Genomic DNA, 15,672 nt, shown 5'->3' on the forward strand with positions numbered 1-15,672 from the left:
GGACTTCTTTTTTGTTTCGGCAAAAGTTTATTTTTTTACATTTATTTTCACTTCTTGGTTTGGCGTTTTTTGGGAGCATTTTTTATGGGCATGAGATTGAGGGATTATAAAATCTGTATATTTGTTGTACCCATGGAACTATTAGCTGCATATGTTTTACAAATCAAGCTTTATATTTGTTTGCCATTACAAAACCGGTGCCTCAATTGATCAAAACGTGACATTTTCGGAATTGTGATTGATGTGCAAGCAGCCATCGTTAGCCAAACCTAACCTTAAGTTTACAGCAGGATGAACCGAGCAGACACCTCAAGCGAGCAGAAAGCTCTCAAGCGAGCCGACAGAAACTCTAAATTCTAGCCCTCAAGTCTCCGAATCATTGACTTTAAAATCCTCATGCACCCCGACCCACCAGAGCCTCAGAGCCTCAGAGCCCCAGAGCTCTCCTATTCACTATTCACTATTCACTAGTAGTTCTCGACCCTAGCAACGCTAATAGGGTGTTCTTGGCAAACCCCAATTTGACAGCCTTGGCCATTCACAATTCTGCTGGGTGTAGGGGGACGATCATCTCTGTCGCAATTTCGGAGCAACACTCGCTAAAAATTCTCGACCACGGATTTTACCACTCAATTATTAGGTGCAAATTTATTAGGATTAGGCTCTCGGCCCCCCGTTTTTTTGTTTTACTGCCAGAACAGTCACGTGTGGGACTGGTGTGTAGGCGGTGTGGAGGTGTGCAGGTGGGCAGGTGTGTGGGTTGCGTTAATTTGGTGGTTCAGGGCTGGATTCTCTAAATGTCTGGAGATGCGGTTCTGGAGCGATTGCGCATCTTGGTTTGTTGGAAAGTCTGGGTGTAGAGGTACCTTTTGTTTTTTGTCTAGAGTCGAGTCTGGAGTCGAGAGTCTGGAGTGTGCAGTCTGGAATGTGCAGTCTGGAGTCTGGCAAAAGAAGGTTGGTGTTTTATGCGTGCCATGGCCCTACGTTTCTGTGGGGGATGGGTTCTCAGTGAATGCATCGGCACCGGCGGGGAACCAGACAGATTGATAGACGCACGGGCCTGGCCTCGTCTGGGCTGCTGTGGATAGTTGACAGGGAACACCTAACCCACCGCTACCCTTCCGAGTCCCACCCAGCCTGCTTTCTGGGGCCGAGGTTTGATTTGTGGGGAGAAGTGTTGTTAGCGCCGGTGGTGTGCGGTTGAGGCGGTAACTAACTGCATACATGTCGTGAGCTGTTATGTAAGCGACCCTCACTGGGCTAGGTACTGAGGTATGGATGGTTTGGCGAGTGATGGGTTGTGAAGTGCCGTTGTTGTGAACTGGCTGTCGTGGAGATCTTCATGTGTAAGACGGCCTTGCTTGTAGCGGGTTGTTCATCGAGAACGTGCTTTAGCCGTGGGTAGTTGGATTGTTTACACGGCATCGTAACCTCCAGCCGGGCTCTTCAGCGTCCCGAGTTGTTTCGTAAGATAGCAAGGTCTTGGGCTTTCACAAGCCACATGAGATAGAGAGATACATGATATCAATATCATGACTCAAGCTCCTCAAACACGACAAACACACTCTAAGCGGGTGATCCTCGCATGGCATATGTGCATGTACCATGCATGTACGTTTCTTATCCGGCATACGACGATTCCTCTGCCTATTCACGAATAGGATATGATACCACGACCAACCCCGCTGCTGCTGCCTGTGTTAGCTCAGTCAGGCAAGAAAGAATCCCTCATCTTGAAAACTTTGTCGAAATACATAGTGCGGGGTTTGCATCTTCATCGTTTTCGTGGGTTCTGGTATCTTACCGGTCGGTGGATTTAGATCCGGATAGCGGGTATTGCATTACAGATGTAGTTTTGCCTGTAGTTATTGGCTCCGAGGGAGGTCGTGAGATGAGTTGTTGCGGTGTTTTGACCTCCGGCCTCCCCAGGTGGTAGGGTGCTGTGATGGAGACCGTAAGTTAGATGCGTTTTTTTTTTATTTATCTTACGTCTTTCTTTGCAATTGGTGGTGCGATGGATCGGCGCACCTGGAGAGCTTTAGTGCCCGGCTGGCTGGACGGATTAAGGTTTGTGAGGGATGTTGATGACCCATCCTACTGTAACTACGCTTTGCCCATTTCGCCATTCTCTGCATACCCTTCACACACGCCTGAGAATGGAGTGCAATCACTTCCCACTATCTTCACACCTCCAACTAAGGAAGATGATGTTCATTCCTCTCCATACAAGCCTCACCCTAAACATGTGAAGCTCCAACACCAATGCACAGCTGTTCTAGCCAGCGTCCTTATCCAAGTATTCGACAGTATCCGCATATTTTTAATGGGCTTTGTACAGCAAACCCCGCACCACTACGAGCCCGAGGAGAATCACCCCTCACAAGGCCCTGTGGTCTGCGTACTAAAAGTTCATCCCTAGTGCTCTTCAAGTATTGTACTCGACAAGGAAGGTAAGTGCATGCCAGGTATGTAGATCTATAGAAGTTGGCTGCTGGGCGTTAGATGTAGATTTCATCTTCCAGAACCTTGCCAGTGGACTTCTTGTGTGGAGATCAAGACGCTTTAAGTGTTGATGCGGGTGTAGACATCCAATGGCGTAGTTGGGCTAGTATATGTGTTGATGCGGGGTGAGGTTAGATAGCTGGGTTTGATGAAGCGGGGAAGAAATGTATCTCACGTCTTGACTTCCACAGATCAACGAATTACAGGTAAGAAGGCTTCCCCATCTCCAGATGAGAGGCCCACTGGGTTTCTCCGCCAGATTCTTTATCTCCCTGGTCAACGTGCGAGGAGAAGATGGATCTGAGGGTGGTCTATGCAGAGTTTGTTATTATATCGTGATGAATGAGGATGATATTAAGTGTATTGCAAGTAAAAGGAAGAGAAAGGCCGTAGCTAGGCCAACTAAAAAGCAGGACAGCAAGAGAGGACAGTAAGACAGGACAACAAACTCTTTACAGACCGACCCACAAATGAGTTGCCAATGACTATTTCAACAGAGAATATTGGGCATCTTGGGGGATTACATCAAGGCGTTCTAGTCATTCCCGTCAAGCCCCTCGGTCAACTATCCCACATCCCTCTCAAATCTCCTCTTTCACCAAAATTCGCCCCATACACACCACCATCCTAGATATGGGCTTGAGGGGAATTAACTCTCTATGAAGCGCTATAATTTACTAACAATGTATCCCAATTCTAGTTCTCTAGACCTTTGCTCAATATTCATGGTAAGTACAAGTCGTGCAAGTCTATAGAGGCTGTTTAATGGCACAAGGTGCGGGCCTCTTCCCCAAGCTCCGCCGTATGTCTTCCCTACACGAAGGCACCCCCAAACACTAACGACGAGACAGGCCAGTGTACGGATCAATAAAGGGCCACTGGGTGCAACTAGTAAGAGTTCGGTGGAGAAGGCGTTTACATTTTTACGTCCGTGGACCTGCTGTCCGCTGTAAGAGGACTTCCTATCTTCATGAAGGTGAGAGACCGGCCACGTCCGTAAATCCGAGCTCCGATAGTTGCCCCCCGAGCCCGCGGCCCCGACAATGCTAAGCGGAGATATGATATCTCAGCCCCTCCGGTATATAGAAAGAAGGAGGGTTAGGAAATATCTTACAGACAGTTACATGTGCTATGAGACTGCAGCTGGGAGAAACCCTGTTTGGTGGACTACATGTAGCTAGTAACTACCAAGGGCTAGGGTTGAGTTTGCGTTTCGAGTGATGTTATGTGACTGGGAAACCCCGGTACGGTGTAGAAACCTGAAATTTAACTAATCTAACCAATTCAAGTACAAAACAATCATATATATAGATATTAATATACTCAAACTTCCTCCGTATATACCCATGGCGAGATTGGTTCGGCCGCGCTCTCGCCCAGCACGCCCACACCACCACCACCACCACCACCACCACACCATGTTCCTCTTCCAAAATTACGATCACCGATCGATTCTCAACGTCCGGCTAGTTATCGACCTTCACACGCACGATGAACCAGAAGCCATGACGCAAGTCATTATCTCTAATTATACTCAAAGCGAAATTATTTTTTTACCGAACGACAAAGAAAAGTCAACTAATATGACTAGATGTAATTCAACTACTTAATATTTGCCCGCTTATGGTCCACGTAGAAATGCTTAAAGTCCCACGAAAAACTGGTCATTATTTTCTATTTATCCTCAATAAAAATGGTAGCTAAAGCGAACTGATGACAAAGCAGACTGATATAATTGGTTTGAAAGTACCCAAAAGAAATTAGAAACGGTCTATTTCCATGAAGTCTATATAACAATGGAGAACACCATATATCTTTATACGAACGATCATCCAGTCATTTTAAGTCTATTTATGCTCAAAGTGCAGGAACAAATTTCATTACGATCAAATTAATAATAGAAAGCCAACTAAATTAACTAGTTAAAGGTCTATATGAAAGTGCTTCAATTCTAGCGAAGTCATTATTTCGCTAATTATACTCAAAGCGCAATTAAACAACGGTAAAAGACTGCATTAATGCCACGGCTTTTTGTCGTATTACGAGTTGCCAAAATTAACCGGACGCTCTGCTACAACCACCCAAACCAAATAGGCCAGAACAACTAACCTTTTAAATAACTGCGATTGAGCCATATTAAAACCTGAAATAATACAAGCACAGAGAATCACAGACATAACATCTCTTGACTTTTCCAGCTGTGGTTGTGTTGCAAGGCGATGTTGAAGTTGCATTCCCATACTAAATTTGGTTGTAACGCAGTGTCCGGTTAATTTTGGCAACTCGTAATATATATCTAGGGTGTCATGTATGGCAACCAGCACATGCACCGAAGATCTAACTCTAACTAGCCTTAACTAACTCACTCTATCTAATTCAATGCCATAGAGCATACGGTGTTCCATACCATATCAGCGGTGAAAATATCACCTTAAAGTCTATGGTGTTCCATACAGTGTAAGCAATCAAAAGAACACCATAGTCACTACGGTGAACCATGTAATGTAAGCAATGGAAAGAGCACCGTAGAGTTTACAGTGTTCAATACAGGGTAAGCAGTGAAAAGAGCACTGTAGATTATACGGTGAACTGTGTAACATCACTAGGGTTAACTAGGGTTATTGGCAACCAGCGAATATACTAAAGATCTCACAACTTCACTATAAATAAAAAAAACAAAAAACAAAAACGCCAGTAAATTTATCTGTCAAGGTCATTTGGAAAACTCTGTGATTTTAAACTGGTGTTTTATGGGGTGCACTAGGCGGTTTCTATATCCAGTGGCAGTCACCCTTCCTTCTTGAGTACAGCTCTCAAAAGTGGAGCGAAAAATAGGAGGAAAATAGAGAAACAACACCCCAAAGCTGAACTTCTTTTCTTTCCTTATATCTCACAGTTTTGGCCATGAAACCTAGGTCTTTGTTGATATTATGGTGTTGCGAGGATATTGTTAAACAAAAGGCTTGCCGGAGGCGGCACGGGCTCGCGAGTGATAAACCGTGATTCAAGCGAGCTAACAGACAAAAAGAGGAATGGTCTAAACTGATTCAAGGCCACCTGAAAGAGGCTACAAGTGATCTACTTCAAAGCCTATATACCATAAAAACACTCAACGCCTCACGAACGATCATGGTGCACAAGTCATTATTTGTCTATTATATATACTCAAAGGTCCACATGACAATATTTCAACCGGAACAGATTCTACTTAAAGTGATGATTAAAACTAAGTACATGTAGTCCAACTAAACCGAACAATACAATAAATGGAAATAAGCTAAAAAAGGTAAATTCAAAATACATAAACCCTCACGGACGATCAGCACACCGAACCAGCGACAATGACCGAAATCATTATCTGTAATGTACTCAAAGCGAAAATACCCAATTACAATCAAGGACAATGGTTCATGTGTAAACGAATGATCCATAAATTGATTATTAAAATCTACTTACTATTCTAACTAATTCGACTAGCTAAAAGAAGCCAACGAAAAAAAAAAAGAAAAGAAATCTATCTAAAACTCTATATAATAACAAACAAACAAACAAACAAGAAACTTACAAGCTACTGAGGCCTACCTCGCAAATTCCTCAACATGTACCCAGGCCGCATCTCCCCTCAGCACCTTCTCCCCAACTACTCTCCTCACCCTCGCTCCCAACGCCCACGGCCCACACGCCAACACCGCAACACTCCTCCTTCCACCCTTCCCGGCATCCTCGATCAACATGTCCACATCCGGCCTCTCAAAATACACCCTATCCCTCGAGATCCCCCACGCCGTAACCTGCGTTATAACATCTTCCCTCCCCTCCCTACCCCCGAGTAACCGATCCCTCATCTCAACACCTTCTTCACCCTCCTCACCCTCCTCACCCTCCTCTTCCTCCCTCTCACCCGTCACAAACAGTTCCACCTTACCTGCTACAACCCTTCCCTGTGTCCCTTCGCTTTCCACTGCCCACCGTACATCCCCGATGCTCCTTACAGCCCACACAAACACACACCTCTCGAGCGCGCCCTCGCGTGCCAGATGCCGCACCCACGGTACGGCCCATGCCCCACCGACTCCGCCTGCGATAACAACGACACGGTCGAAGTTATCCGCGAGCGTGGCGAGGGAAGGGCTGTCGCCGTAGAAGGCGTCGATCTGCGCGGGCAGCTGCAGCGTATTGTCGGCGGCGAGGGCGGCAAGCTGTTTTGTGGTGGTGCTGCGGACACGGGAAATGATGGTTAGGGAGGTAGGAGTTGAGGAGGCGACAGTGAACGGGTTTGAGGCGAGGCGGGTGGTGATTGTGGGGATGTATAGAATGAGATGGGAAACGGGGGTGGGGGCGTGGCGGGAGGTTGCGGGGAGGGTCAGTGTGATATGGAGGGTGGTGGATGTGGGGAGAGTTATTGTGGCGGTAACGGGGATGGTGCTGATGTATCGGTGGACACGGTCGTAGAGAAGGAGAGAGGTAGTGGTGAGGATGTAAGTGCGGAGGTGGGTGACGTGGAGGTAGAATAGTGGGAGGAGGACGGCCGAGAGGACAATGTGAGAGACGAGGAAGACCCTGTAGTAGTGGGTTCGCACCCACGGGTATGCCAGCGTACTTAGAACAGTCTGCGTAGAGTTAATTAGAAATTCTATCATGGACAGTATGTGTATAATTATCAACCCAGCTATCATTGACAATGCGTGACCTACCATGGCAACGAGCCCAACAACACCACACATGACGTCAAACTCGAGCAGACGCGTCTTCATACGGCTTGAGTCCCAGAAGAACTTTAGATATAGGGCCATATGCGTACAGAGGAGTATGTAGATTATCTTTGCGAGCCCTTGGTGGAGATAATTGATTTTGCCCTCGTAGGAGACGGAGAATATGTACCGCAGCGGACTCCGCTTCATGGAGAGGAGGATAAGGGCTGGGAAGTTTGCGGAGGCGGCCATGCCAAAGGCCTTGGTAAGGTGCAGGTAGTCTGTCGGTTTTGTTAGTATATGGGTTTTATAATTATTATTATAGTTCGAGGCTTTAGATAATAAAGAGGTTTGGATATGGGCAATCAATAGCCAAAGATCAATTGGGATCTGATATGATTACCGGGTAAAATTGGTGTCTAATCAGATCAGATCCCAAATGATCTTTTGAAATTGCTGATAGAGAGCTTTGGCTCAAAAATGGCATACAGCCTGTACGAAAGCCTATTTGGGCTTGCATCCAACTAGTGAAACTAGCTCTTAGCCCGTTTGGGAGACCTAATAATTCGGCTCATCGACGCCCATTCGAAAGCTTCCGCTTTACCAACTACCCAGGTATCGGAATTGTTTCCTTTGAATCCAGTCGTGTTTGGTAGAAAGAAAGAAAAAAAAAACATGCCCAATAAATATCAGGTCTCCCCCGCACGAGTCCAGAAAAAAAAAACCGGAATCATTGTTTATCACTCTAGCAGCATACGTACCGTCGCCCGCGTCCCTACCCACCAACCACAGCATCCACACCAACCATCCCACGGCTACCACAAAATCCCCCACCGATCTTGACTCCGGGTCCTCCCACGACAATGGCCTCGTGAGCCTCCACTCCAGCCTCCTCAAGAAGCCTTTCTGATCGCGTTTCCGCCGCGTGCAAAAGAGCCGCCTGTAGGCATATGCGCACAGCGCAACCGCCAGTTGCGACAGCACCACGTGGTGGCCGAGTGCGTCGAGCGCGTTGCGGCGGTGGTGCTTCTCGGTTTGCGAGAGGTCTTTGTAGGTGTAGCCGAGCATTGTTTTTGCAGTGCAAGTAGTGCAGATGCAAAGAAGGGCTACGGAGAGAGAGGGTTTTTACGTGATCGCTGGCGGATATCCGAATTGCTGGGCCGGTGAGGGAAGTGGGCAGGGATTAGTAAGGACGGGGCGGATGGTTGTAAATAATTGCAAAGACCAGCCTTTGGGAGGCGTGGAACGTTGGGCAAGGGACCTACAGGAGATGCACATGAGGGTCCTATATGTAGTACGGTGTGCTACAAGGGAGCTTTGAAGCTCGGGGCCTGATATAGAGCGCTATTGTAGAATGTTTTTTTTTCCTCCGAACATTATTGTGGTGTTTTGTTTCAACTGTCTGGATATGTAGGTATATGTACTTTTGACAGATCTACGGATGAAGTATCAACGATCAAAACGTGTGACGCAGCTAAGTATTGAAGTGCAACTGTGATCGATAGACGCCCTCACGCCCAGCTTACTTACATATCAGCTACATAGCATTCCTCATCGTGCATCCTTCAGCTGTCGCTGCTGTCGTGTGTGTGTCGGTGATGGGCAGTGAGAGCCACGTGGGGCCAAGATCCTCATGTCGCTGCTAGTGCAGACGGTGCAGGGCTGAAGCTGAAGGAGGGGAGGGGAGAGGACCCTGCCTGAGTGAGCGAGCGAGTCCAGGGATTCTGCAGATGAAACAAACCTGATAGGCGCATGTCCGACCTCATCCATACACACGCTGAATTATGACCCCGCCAAAAAGGAAGGAAGGATTGAGAGGGATTGGGACCGTGTTTGGTGCGGGGAAGCTGTAGAGTAGATAGCTGAGATCTAGAGATAGTGGGAGTGAGTGAGTGAGCGAGTGAGTATGGCCCGTTGCCCAAGCTCCATCCATCGATCCCCGCATCTACTTAACTCGCCCATATCCTCTCTCCTCTTGGCTTATCTTACTTGCCTGTCCACTCAGTCCAGTTCAATTCCCTCTGTGACCTTGTAAACAATTGCATCCATCAATTGCTTCTACGATACTGAACACTTACTTACCTGTCTCTCTGCAATTGCCCTCTCACCATGACTACGAGAACTCCCCTTTGGCTCGACTGCGATCCCGGTTAGTTCCCCCATACGTACACATATCTCTCGTTGCTGCGAGATAATCTGACAATACTGCCCTCCCCCAGGCCACGATGTAACTATACACCTTATCTCAATCATATGCACTCCCTATCTGGTTGCAAAAAGTCCCATTAGAAACAAAAACTCATATATCAACCGTTTAGGACGCGTTTGCTATTATTCTCGCTGCAGAGCATCCAAGCTTCGATCTCCTAGGGGTAAACTATATCCAGCTCCACTCTTTATAACGCAGTGACTAAGGCTACCAGATCTCCACCGTTCACGGGAATGCCTCCATCCCCAAGGTAACAATCAACACCCTCTCTCTCCTCACTGCCATCGGCCGCACCGATATTCCGGTCTACTCCGGCTCGTGCAAACCCTTTATGCGCCCTGCTGTCCACGCCCCGGATATTCATGGTGAGTCTGGTATCGACGGAACAACTCTCCTTCCAAAGCCCCCGGCGGATATCAAGGTACAGCCGGAGAATGCGGTGTTGGCGATGTACAATGCGATCATGAAGACTCCAAAAGGTACTTGTGTGATCGTTGCGACAGGCACATTGACGAATGTTGCATTGTGCTTCGCGACGTTCCCAGAGACGGTGGGGCATATCAAGGAGCTGTCAATCATGGGAGGTGCCTTTGGGGAGCGTAGTGATTCGAAGGGTAACATCACGAAGTGCGCTGAGTTTAACATTTACGTATGTATCAGCCCTTTCTTAATCCGACAGTTTCTAACCGTACTCCCAGTGTGATCCCGAATCCGCCCAATCGATATTCTCAAATCCTCTGCTTTCCGGGAGGATAACACTTGCCCCGCTCGACCTGACACACACCATCCTCGCCGGTCCACGCATTCTCGAAGCCCTTCTGTACCCCGACGGCGACATGACTGTGAAGCCGTCAAACCTCCGCCAAATGCTCCACGATCTTCTCACATTCTTCTCCAAGACCTACATCGAAGTGTTTGGTCTTACCGACGGGCCACCACTACATGATCCAGTCGCTGTTGCAGCAATCCTGCCCACTGACGAGATTGCGTGGGACATTGAGACCGTTCGTGTGCATGTATCGTGCAACGACGACGATCAAGTTGGAAGGACCCTCAAGAGGCCTAGAAACCAGAATGTCAATGAGGTTCGTGGAGAGCAATTGGGGGCACCCGGAGAGCTGGTTGAGACTCTTGTGAAGATCCCGAGGAGCTGTGATGTGGCTGCATTTTGGTCGGTTATTTTGACGAGCGTGGCACAGGCGGATGGAAGATATACCTGGGAGTAGATGTTTCTTTATGGTTTGAACATCTCAAGCGAACAGTTTAGTTATCAGAACTGGGTTTGTGGAATTTGGAGTAGGTACTTGTAGCGAAAATAATAGCACTGGTCACACAACGTTCCTATGGTTTCGAGTGATGATACATGAGGAAAGGATCCAATTGAGCATGGACAAACGGCTTGTTTTACAGCTCCCAGCACCATGAGTGACCACGCATAATTCATGCACCTAGACCAGCCGAGTGACGGCCCATGCCTCACACACTCCCAGCCCACAATCCGTCCACAAGCGTCCGAGAAATTAAGAAACCTCTAAAAATAACCCCCCGCTTCTCTTCTTTCCCTTCACTCTTCACTCTCGCCAAGATCCCCAATCTCCTATCCCCCAAACCCAATCTCCCGCCCCATGCCCAACATGCACCCAATCCCCCGGTTCACAGTTCTAGACCCCCCCGTTCTTTTCCCCACCACCACTGCCTCCTCAATGCCCGAGCGCCGCAACCAAACCATCCCCTCTAGCCTGAATTCTCCGGGAACGTTGACGCCTAGACCATCCCATACACACACACACACACTCTAGACTTCTGATTTTACTATCGATGTAGTTTTTCTGTTTTTTGTTTTTTTTTGTGTGTGTTTGGTTTGTGCAGTGGTTTGTGGATTTGTGTCTCTGTCTCTGTTTTGGAACAAGTTTGTCTCGGAGGATGGGATGGATGGGCATGGGGCATGGGGCGTGATTACTGGTTCGGGAAGGTGTGCGGTGATCGGAGGTTTGCTTTTTCCTTCCTTTTTCCCTTCCTTTATTTTTTTCTTGCTACGGTTGTGATGGATCGATGAGGGGAGACTACTCTAGAGGGGAGGTAGAAAAGGGAGGCGCGCGGGTGGGGCTGCGTTGGAGGGAAACGGGTCGCAGATCATAACGTATCACTCGCGCGTCTACCCTCCACTCCCCAATTACGCATTACACCATCCATCCGTTGTTCTAGCACCACCACCACCACTACCAGCGGTTCTCAAATGCTGGATCAACGATGGTAAAGCCAGCGGCCAACCGGTGTCAGAGAATACCGCTATGGCCGCTGCATGCGGAGCGCAGAGGGCAGTTACAAGTATCCCGCTCATCACGAGCATTTTGCTTTTTTGCGAGAAGAAGGAGTTTCAATGTATGGCGCGCAGCATGCATCGATATTGTGCGTCTAGAGTAGTTCTATTGTTTCTGTCTGGATTCGAAATGGCGAATTGGAGTTGTAGCAAGAGGAGCCTTCCATGCACAGGGTCCCCAAGGTACTCTACTCTGGCTCTACTCTACGGGCTGAAGCCTCCCTATTAGCTGCCCTTTGTTTTCGACGGGCGAGAGGTAGAGTATAGTATTGGTCCAGAATTAAGCCTCCAGAACAGACAGCTCGTTTTCTTCCAATTCACCCGGCGCCATGCCTTCCTTGCCTTGAAGCGGGCCCGCCATCACGGCGGTGGAGTGGTTCCACGTAGTTTATCCTCTCTTTCTCTACTCTGCTCTTCTCTACACAGCTTCTCTTGGGTATTCCGCTTCTGTTCCACCATCACATAGAATACAGTGGGTACAGCTAGCGAGGGTCACGTCACAGCCAACCCACCGGTGAGAAACACAGACCCGGCTAAATAAGCTTTCGCTCCCAAACGGCGCGCAAGGTTTCGCCAACCAGGCAGGGCGTGCACGTGTGTGGTTTAGCCGGGGTGTTCCGCGCGGGTAGCGTAGCGTATGTAGCGGGGGGAAGGAGGGAGGCTGTCTGTGCCACTGCGCGCTAAGAGGGTGGGTGAGGCGGTGGTAGTAGTAGTGGTAGGGCCAGAGGATGAGAGAGGATGGGTGAGGTGAGCACAAGGCTGCGGACCGAGTGATACCCTGTGAGGGTGTGAGGGCACGTGCTGCTGCTGCTACGAGGGTGTGACGTGGGGGGCGTCTGTTTAGGGTTGCACTGGGATGGGATGGGGTGTAGCTGTGTATGGGGTGGTGGTGATGATGATGATGATGATGGTGCTCATGACCAGGGCTGGCTGGTGCTGTGCTGTGCTGTGCTGCGCTGCGTACGAGACGAGATAAGTCTTCAGATGGGCGCTCTGTCTCTAGCTAGCTACATACGCTGCCGGTACTGTACTTACGGTGCTGCCCGTACTCTATATCCCCATCACTGGTACATGTATCCTAGAGCACTCCAGCCCCCAACATTGCAGTAGTGTAGGCCCATGTCCATCTCATCTCTCATGAGAATATAAGAATCCGAACTGCATAGATCTAGCTCGTCGTTCTTTAGTAGATCTGCGGATAAAACCCACGATGCAACAAACCATCTAATCTAATCTCATCTATGCATCTACTTATGCAACCCTCCCTCCAATCCATCTCTTCCTGTGCGACCCCAGAACCTGACCCGTTCAATCATGCCCACCACCGCCTGAGGCTACCTACTGTCTACATGATCTGTTTAAGGTACTCTCCACCAGCCAAAGTCAAGGTTCGAACCCTATTCCGCCTCATGACGATGATTGCCTTCCCTTCCCTTCCCTTCCCTTCAGCTGGCGGGCGCTCCCTTCCTTTCCATCCTTCCTTCTTAAGTTGCTTGCCTGAGTAGAGCAGTACCGCTGGATGAGTAACCGCTCCCTCGCTCCCATCCCACCCTAATCTCCGCTCAGTCAGTTCAGTCAGTTCAGTCTTCCACCCCCCTCCGTCATATCATCGCAACAAGCCATGGAGCGATAACGCACCCACATCACCGCGTTTCGGATTCGCGTTCTTGCAATTGGCTGCGATGGACCTCGCCCGTCCAGCACTTTTTTCTTTTCTTTGCTCAACCCCCAAAAACCCATCTCAGCGAACGAGTCAATGGTCCGCACGTGCTCCCCTCCCTCTCTCTGTAGCATAGACAGCGTAGGCAGCATAGGTAGACTTGGGTCAGTCACATATTTTTTCTGGCATGGAACTGCACATCGATACGTGTATCGCCCGCCGTGCGATCGCGTGACAAACGACGGGTTGCTGGAACCAATATCGCAAACTCCCTCTTCCGCGCAGCGCACGTTGATTAGTGGGTTAGGGTTTAGTTATTTCTGTAAGTTATAGTTTCTGCGCAAGAGAAAGAGAGAGTGCCTTGTGGATGAGTGGTAGGTAGAGTAGGTGGGCCGGATGTGTCAAGTCCACGCCCCCCAGCTCAGTTTGGCCTACTGTATGTAGCTACTCTACGGACGGGTATGTACCCATGCCTGGTTAGGTCTGGGTCAAGAGTGAGTGTGAGTGAAGTGTGAGTGAGTGAACTGGATGGACTGACGGAAGTAGTTGGTTGCACCCGGTTTTGGTGGGGAGATGGGGATATTGGCTGAGAGGGGAGGAAGTTCTACAGAGGTGACTGAACTGACTGGGGGGTATGGGTATGGGGATGGGCGAGAATTGGGGTGGGAATGGGATGGGATGGGTGCCTTGGATGAGTGAATGAGTGAATGAGTGTTCTCAAAGGCGTAGGAGGAATGTCTATGCTAGCTACTAAAATAGGTAGTAGAGAACCTACACTATGAGTGTTCTCTCTACAATCCTCGAGAGAAAAGAGTTCTCCAGGATCTAGCTTGACTCCATTTCCTGTGCTCGCTCTTTTTCGAGTAAAAGAACGAGTCGAAATAACAACCAAATCAATCGATCACTCGTCTGTCTGTCTGTGGTGTGTGTGTGTGCCATCAGTTTTATGTCAAACCCGGAGATATTTCTTCTGGCCACAACCACCGTACCGTGCCGTACCGCGCGCGCGCCGCCGCCGCCGTTATTAGAGCTTTCCCCCCTTCCCTTCCCTCCCCATATCCCGAAGAAGAAGAGAAAGAAAGAAAAAATTTAAAATCAAATCACAAACATGATCAGTGCTCAACAGGATCTATGGTATCTGGCTGGTAGGTAGGTTAGAGTAGGTAGGGGAAGGCGAGACGAGACGAGACGAGACGAGCGAGCACCACCATTACCACCGGCGCCCCAAAAAGAAAATAAAAAGAAAAAGGGCTTTTACCCCAAGGTAGGGGGAGTGTGCGCGATGCGCGTGCCAGTTTACTCTTTTCTACGGCGGGTGCCAAACAATGATCTGCCATTAGCAGTCCTGATTGGGAGGGAGAGAAGGTTGTGAGTGCCAGAGAAGGTGCGAAGGAAAAAGCGAAGCAATCAGATATTTTTATTTCATTATTTGCTTTTCTTGCTTTTTTCTCTTTATTTTATTTCTTTCCCCCATCATGATCAGCCAGAGGGTCCAGGGAAACGTGGAAAGCTCGTGAGGGCTTCACCACTACCTACGTAGGTAGCTGTCTGTCTGTAGAGTATGTTGGTAGGTATGTAGCTGGAGGGAAGGTCACCCAGGCAGGTATGCTGATTGTATATACCAAGTAGGTTGTTGGAGCCGCAAAGCATCTACAATCGAGTCGCTGCTCGCTGTAACTCTGCTTGCACTAGGGGTTGTTGAGTTTGTGAGTGAGCGAGTGCGAGTGCGCCTTACGGATGGGTGGTGGCGCTAACGGATCTTTTGGGCCCTGGTGGATGCATCAGGTTTGGCAGCGGACCAGGATGTCACTAGGGGACGTTATTTGGATCACTTACCGAAGACGGACATGGGCCAGTAAGATCGCGACCTCCACCCCCCTCTGCCCTCTGCCCCCCGACGAAACCGAAATAGCCAGGCCAGGGATTTTGTGGCTGCCCCATCCACTCCGCATTCCCAACCAGAGAGATGGACAGACAGACGGAGACAGCTAGACGGACCAGGGCCGCCAGGGGAGTAGTGAAATAAAGGATTGAAACCTGTGTTCAGGTAAGTAGGTAGAGTATGTATGAGTAGGTGGGAGCTGGAGGAGGGAGGAAGAGCATGTAGGTATACTGTATGTAGGGACCCCAGAGTTTACTGTAGCCTGTAGGCCTGCTTTGGACGTATGTAGTACTGGTGGTCCTGGCTTTTTTTTTTGATCACCCCTTCCTTCCCTGGCTGACCTGACCTCCCTCCTGGACTCTTGTTCTTTTTTTCTTGTTACTTTTTTTCGTTCTGGGATCCCCTTCC

General features: G+C 48.9%; 2 protein-coding genes across 2 annotated transcripts; one reads left to right on the forward strand and one right to left on the reverse strand.

The window, feature by feature from the left end:
* Positions 1 to 6,080: 6,080 nt before the first annotated feature.
* On the reverse strand, positions 6,081 to 8,261 carry H6S33_003097 (uncharacterized protein; the record flags this gene model as incomplete). Its single annotated transcript, XM_044834450.1, has 3 exons — positions 6,081 to 7,112; positions 7,197 to 7,474; positions 7,955 to 8,261. 3 exons carry the CDS (start codon positions 8,259 to 8,261, stop codon positions 6,081 to 6,083), a joined length of 1,617 nt encoding a protein of 538 aa, XP_044692304.1.
* A 1,041-nt stretch (positions 8,262 to 9,302) lies between these two features.
* H6S33_003098 (uncharacterized protein) lies at positions 9,303 to 10,628 on the forward strand (the record flags this gene model as incomplete). The annotated part of the gene is made up of 5 exons (XM_044834451.1): positions 9,303 to 9,342; positions 9,413 to 9,420; positions 9,512 to 9,565; positions 9,617 to 10,051; positions 10,101 to 10,628. 5 exons carry the CDS (start codon positions 9,303 to 9,305, stop codon positions 10,626 to 10,628), a joined length of 1,065 nt encoding a protein of 354 aa, XP_044692305.1.
* Positions 10,629 to 15,672: the final 5,044 nt, after the last annotated feature.

The sequence above is a fragment of the Morchella sextelata genome (assembly GCF_020137385.1).
Source record: "Morchella sextelata strain SCLS chromosome Unknown scls_14, whole genome shotgun sequence".
NCBI lineage: Eukaryota > Fungi > Ascomycota > Pezizomycetes > Pezizales > Morchellaceae > Morchella > Morchella sextelata.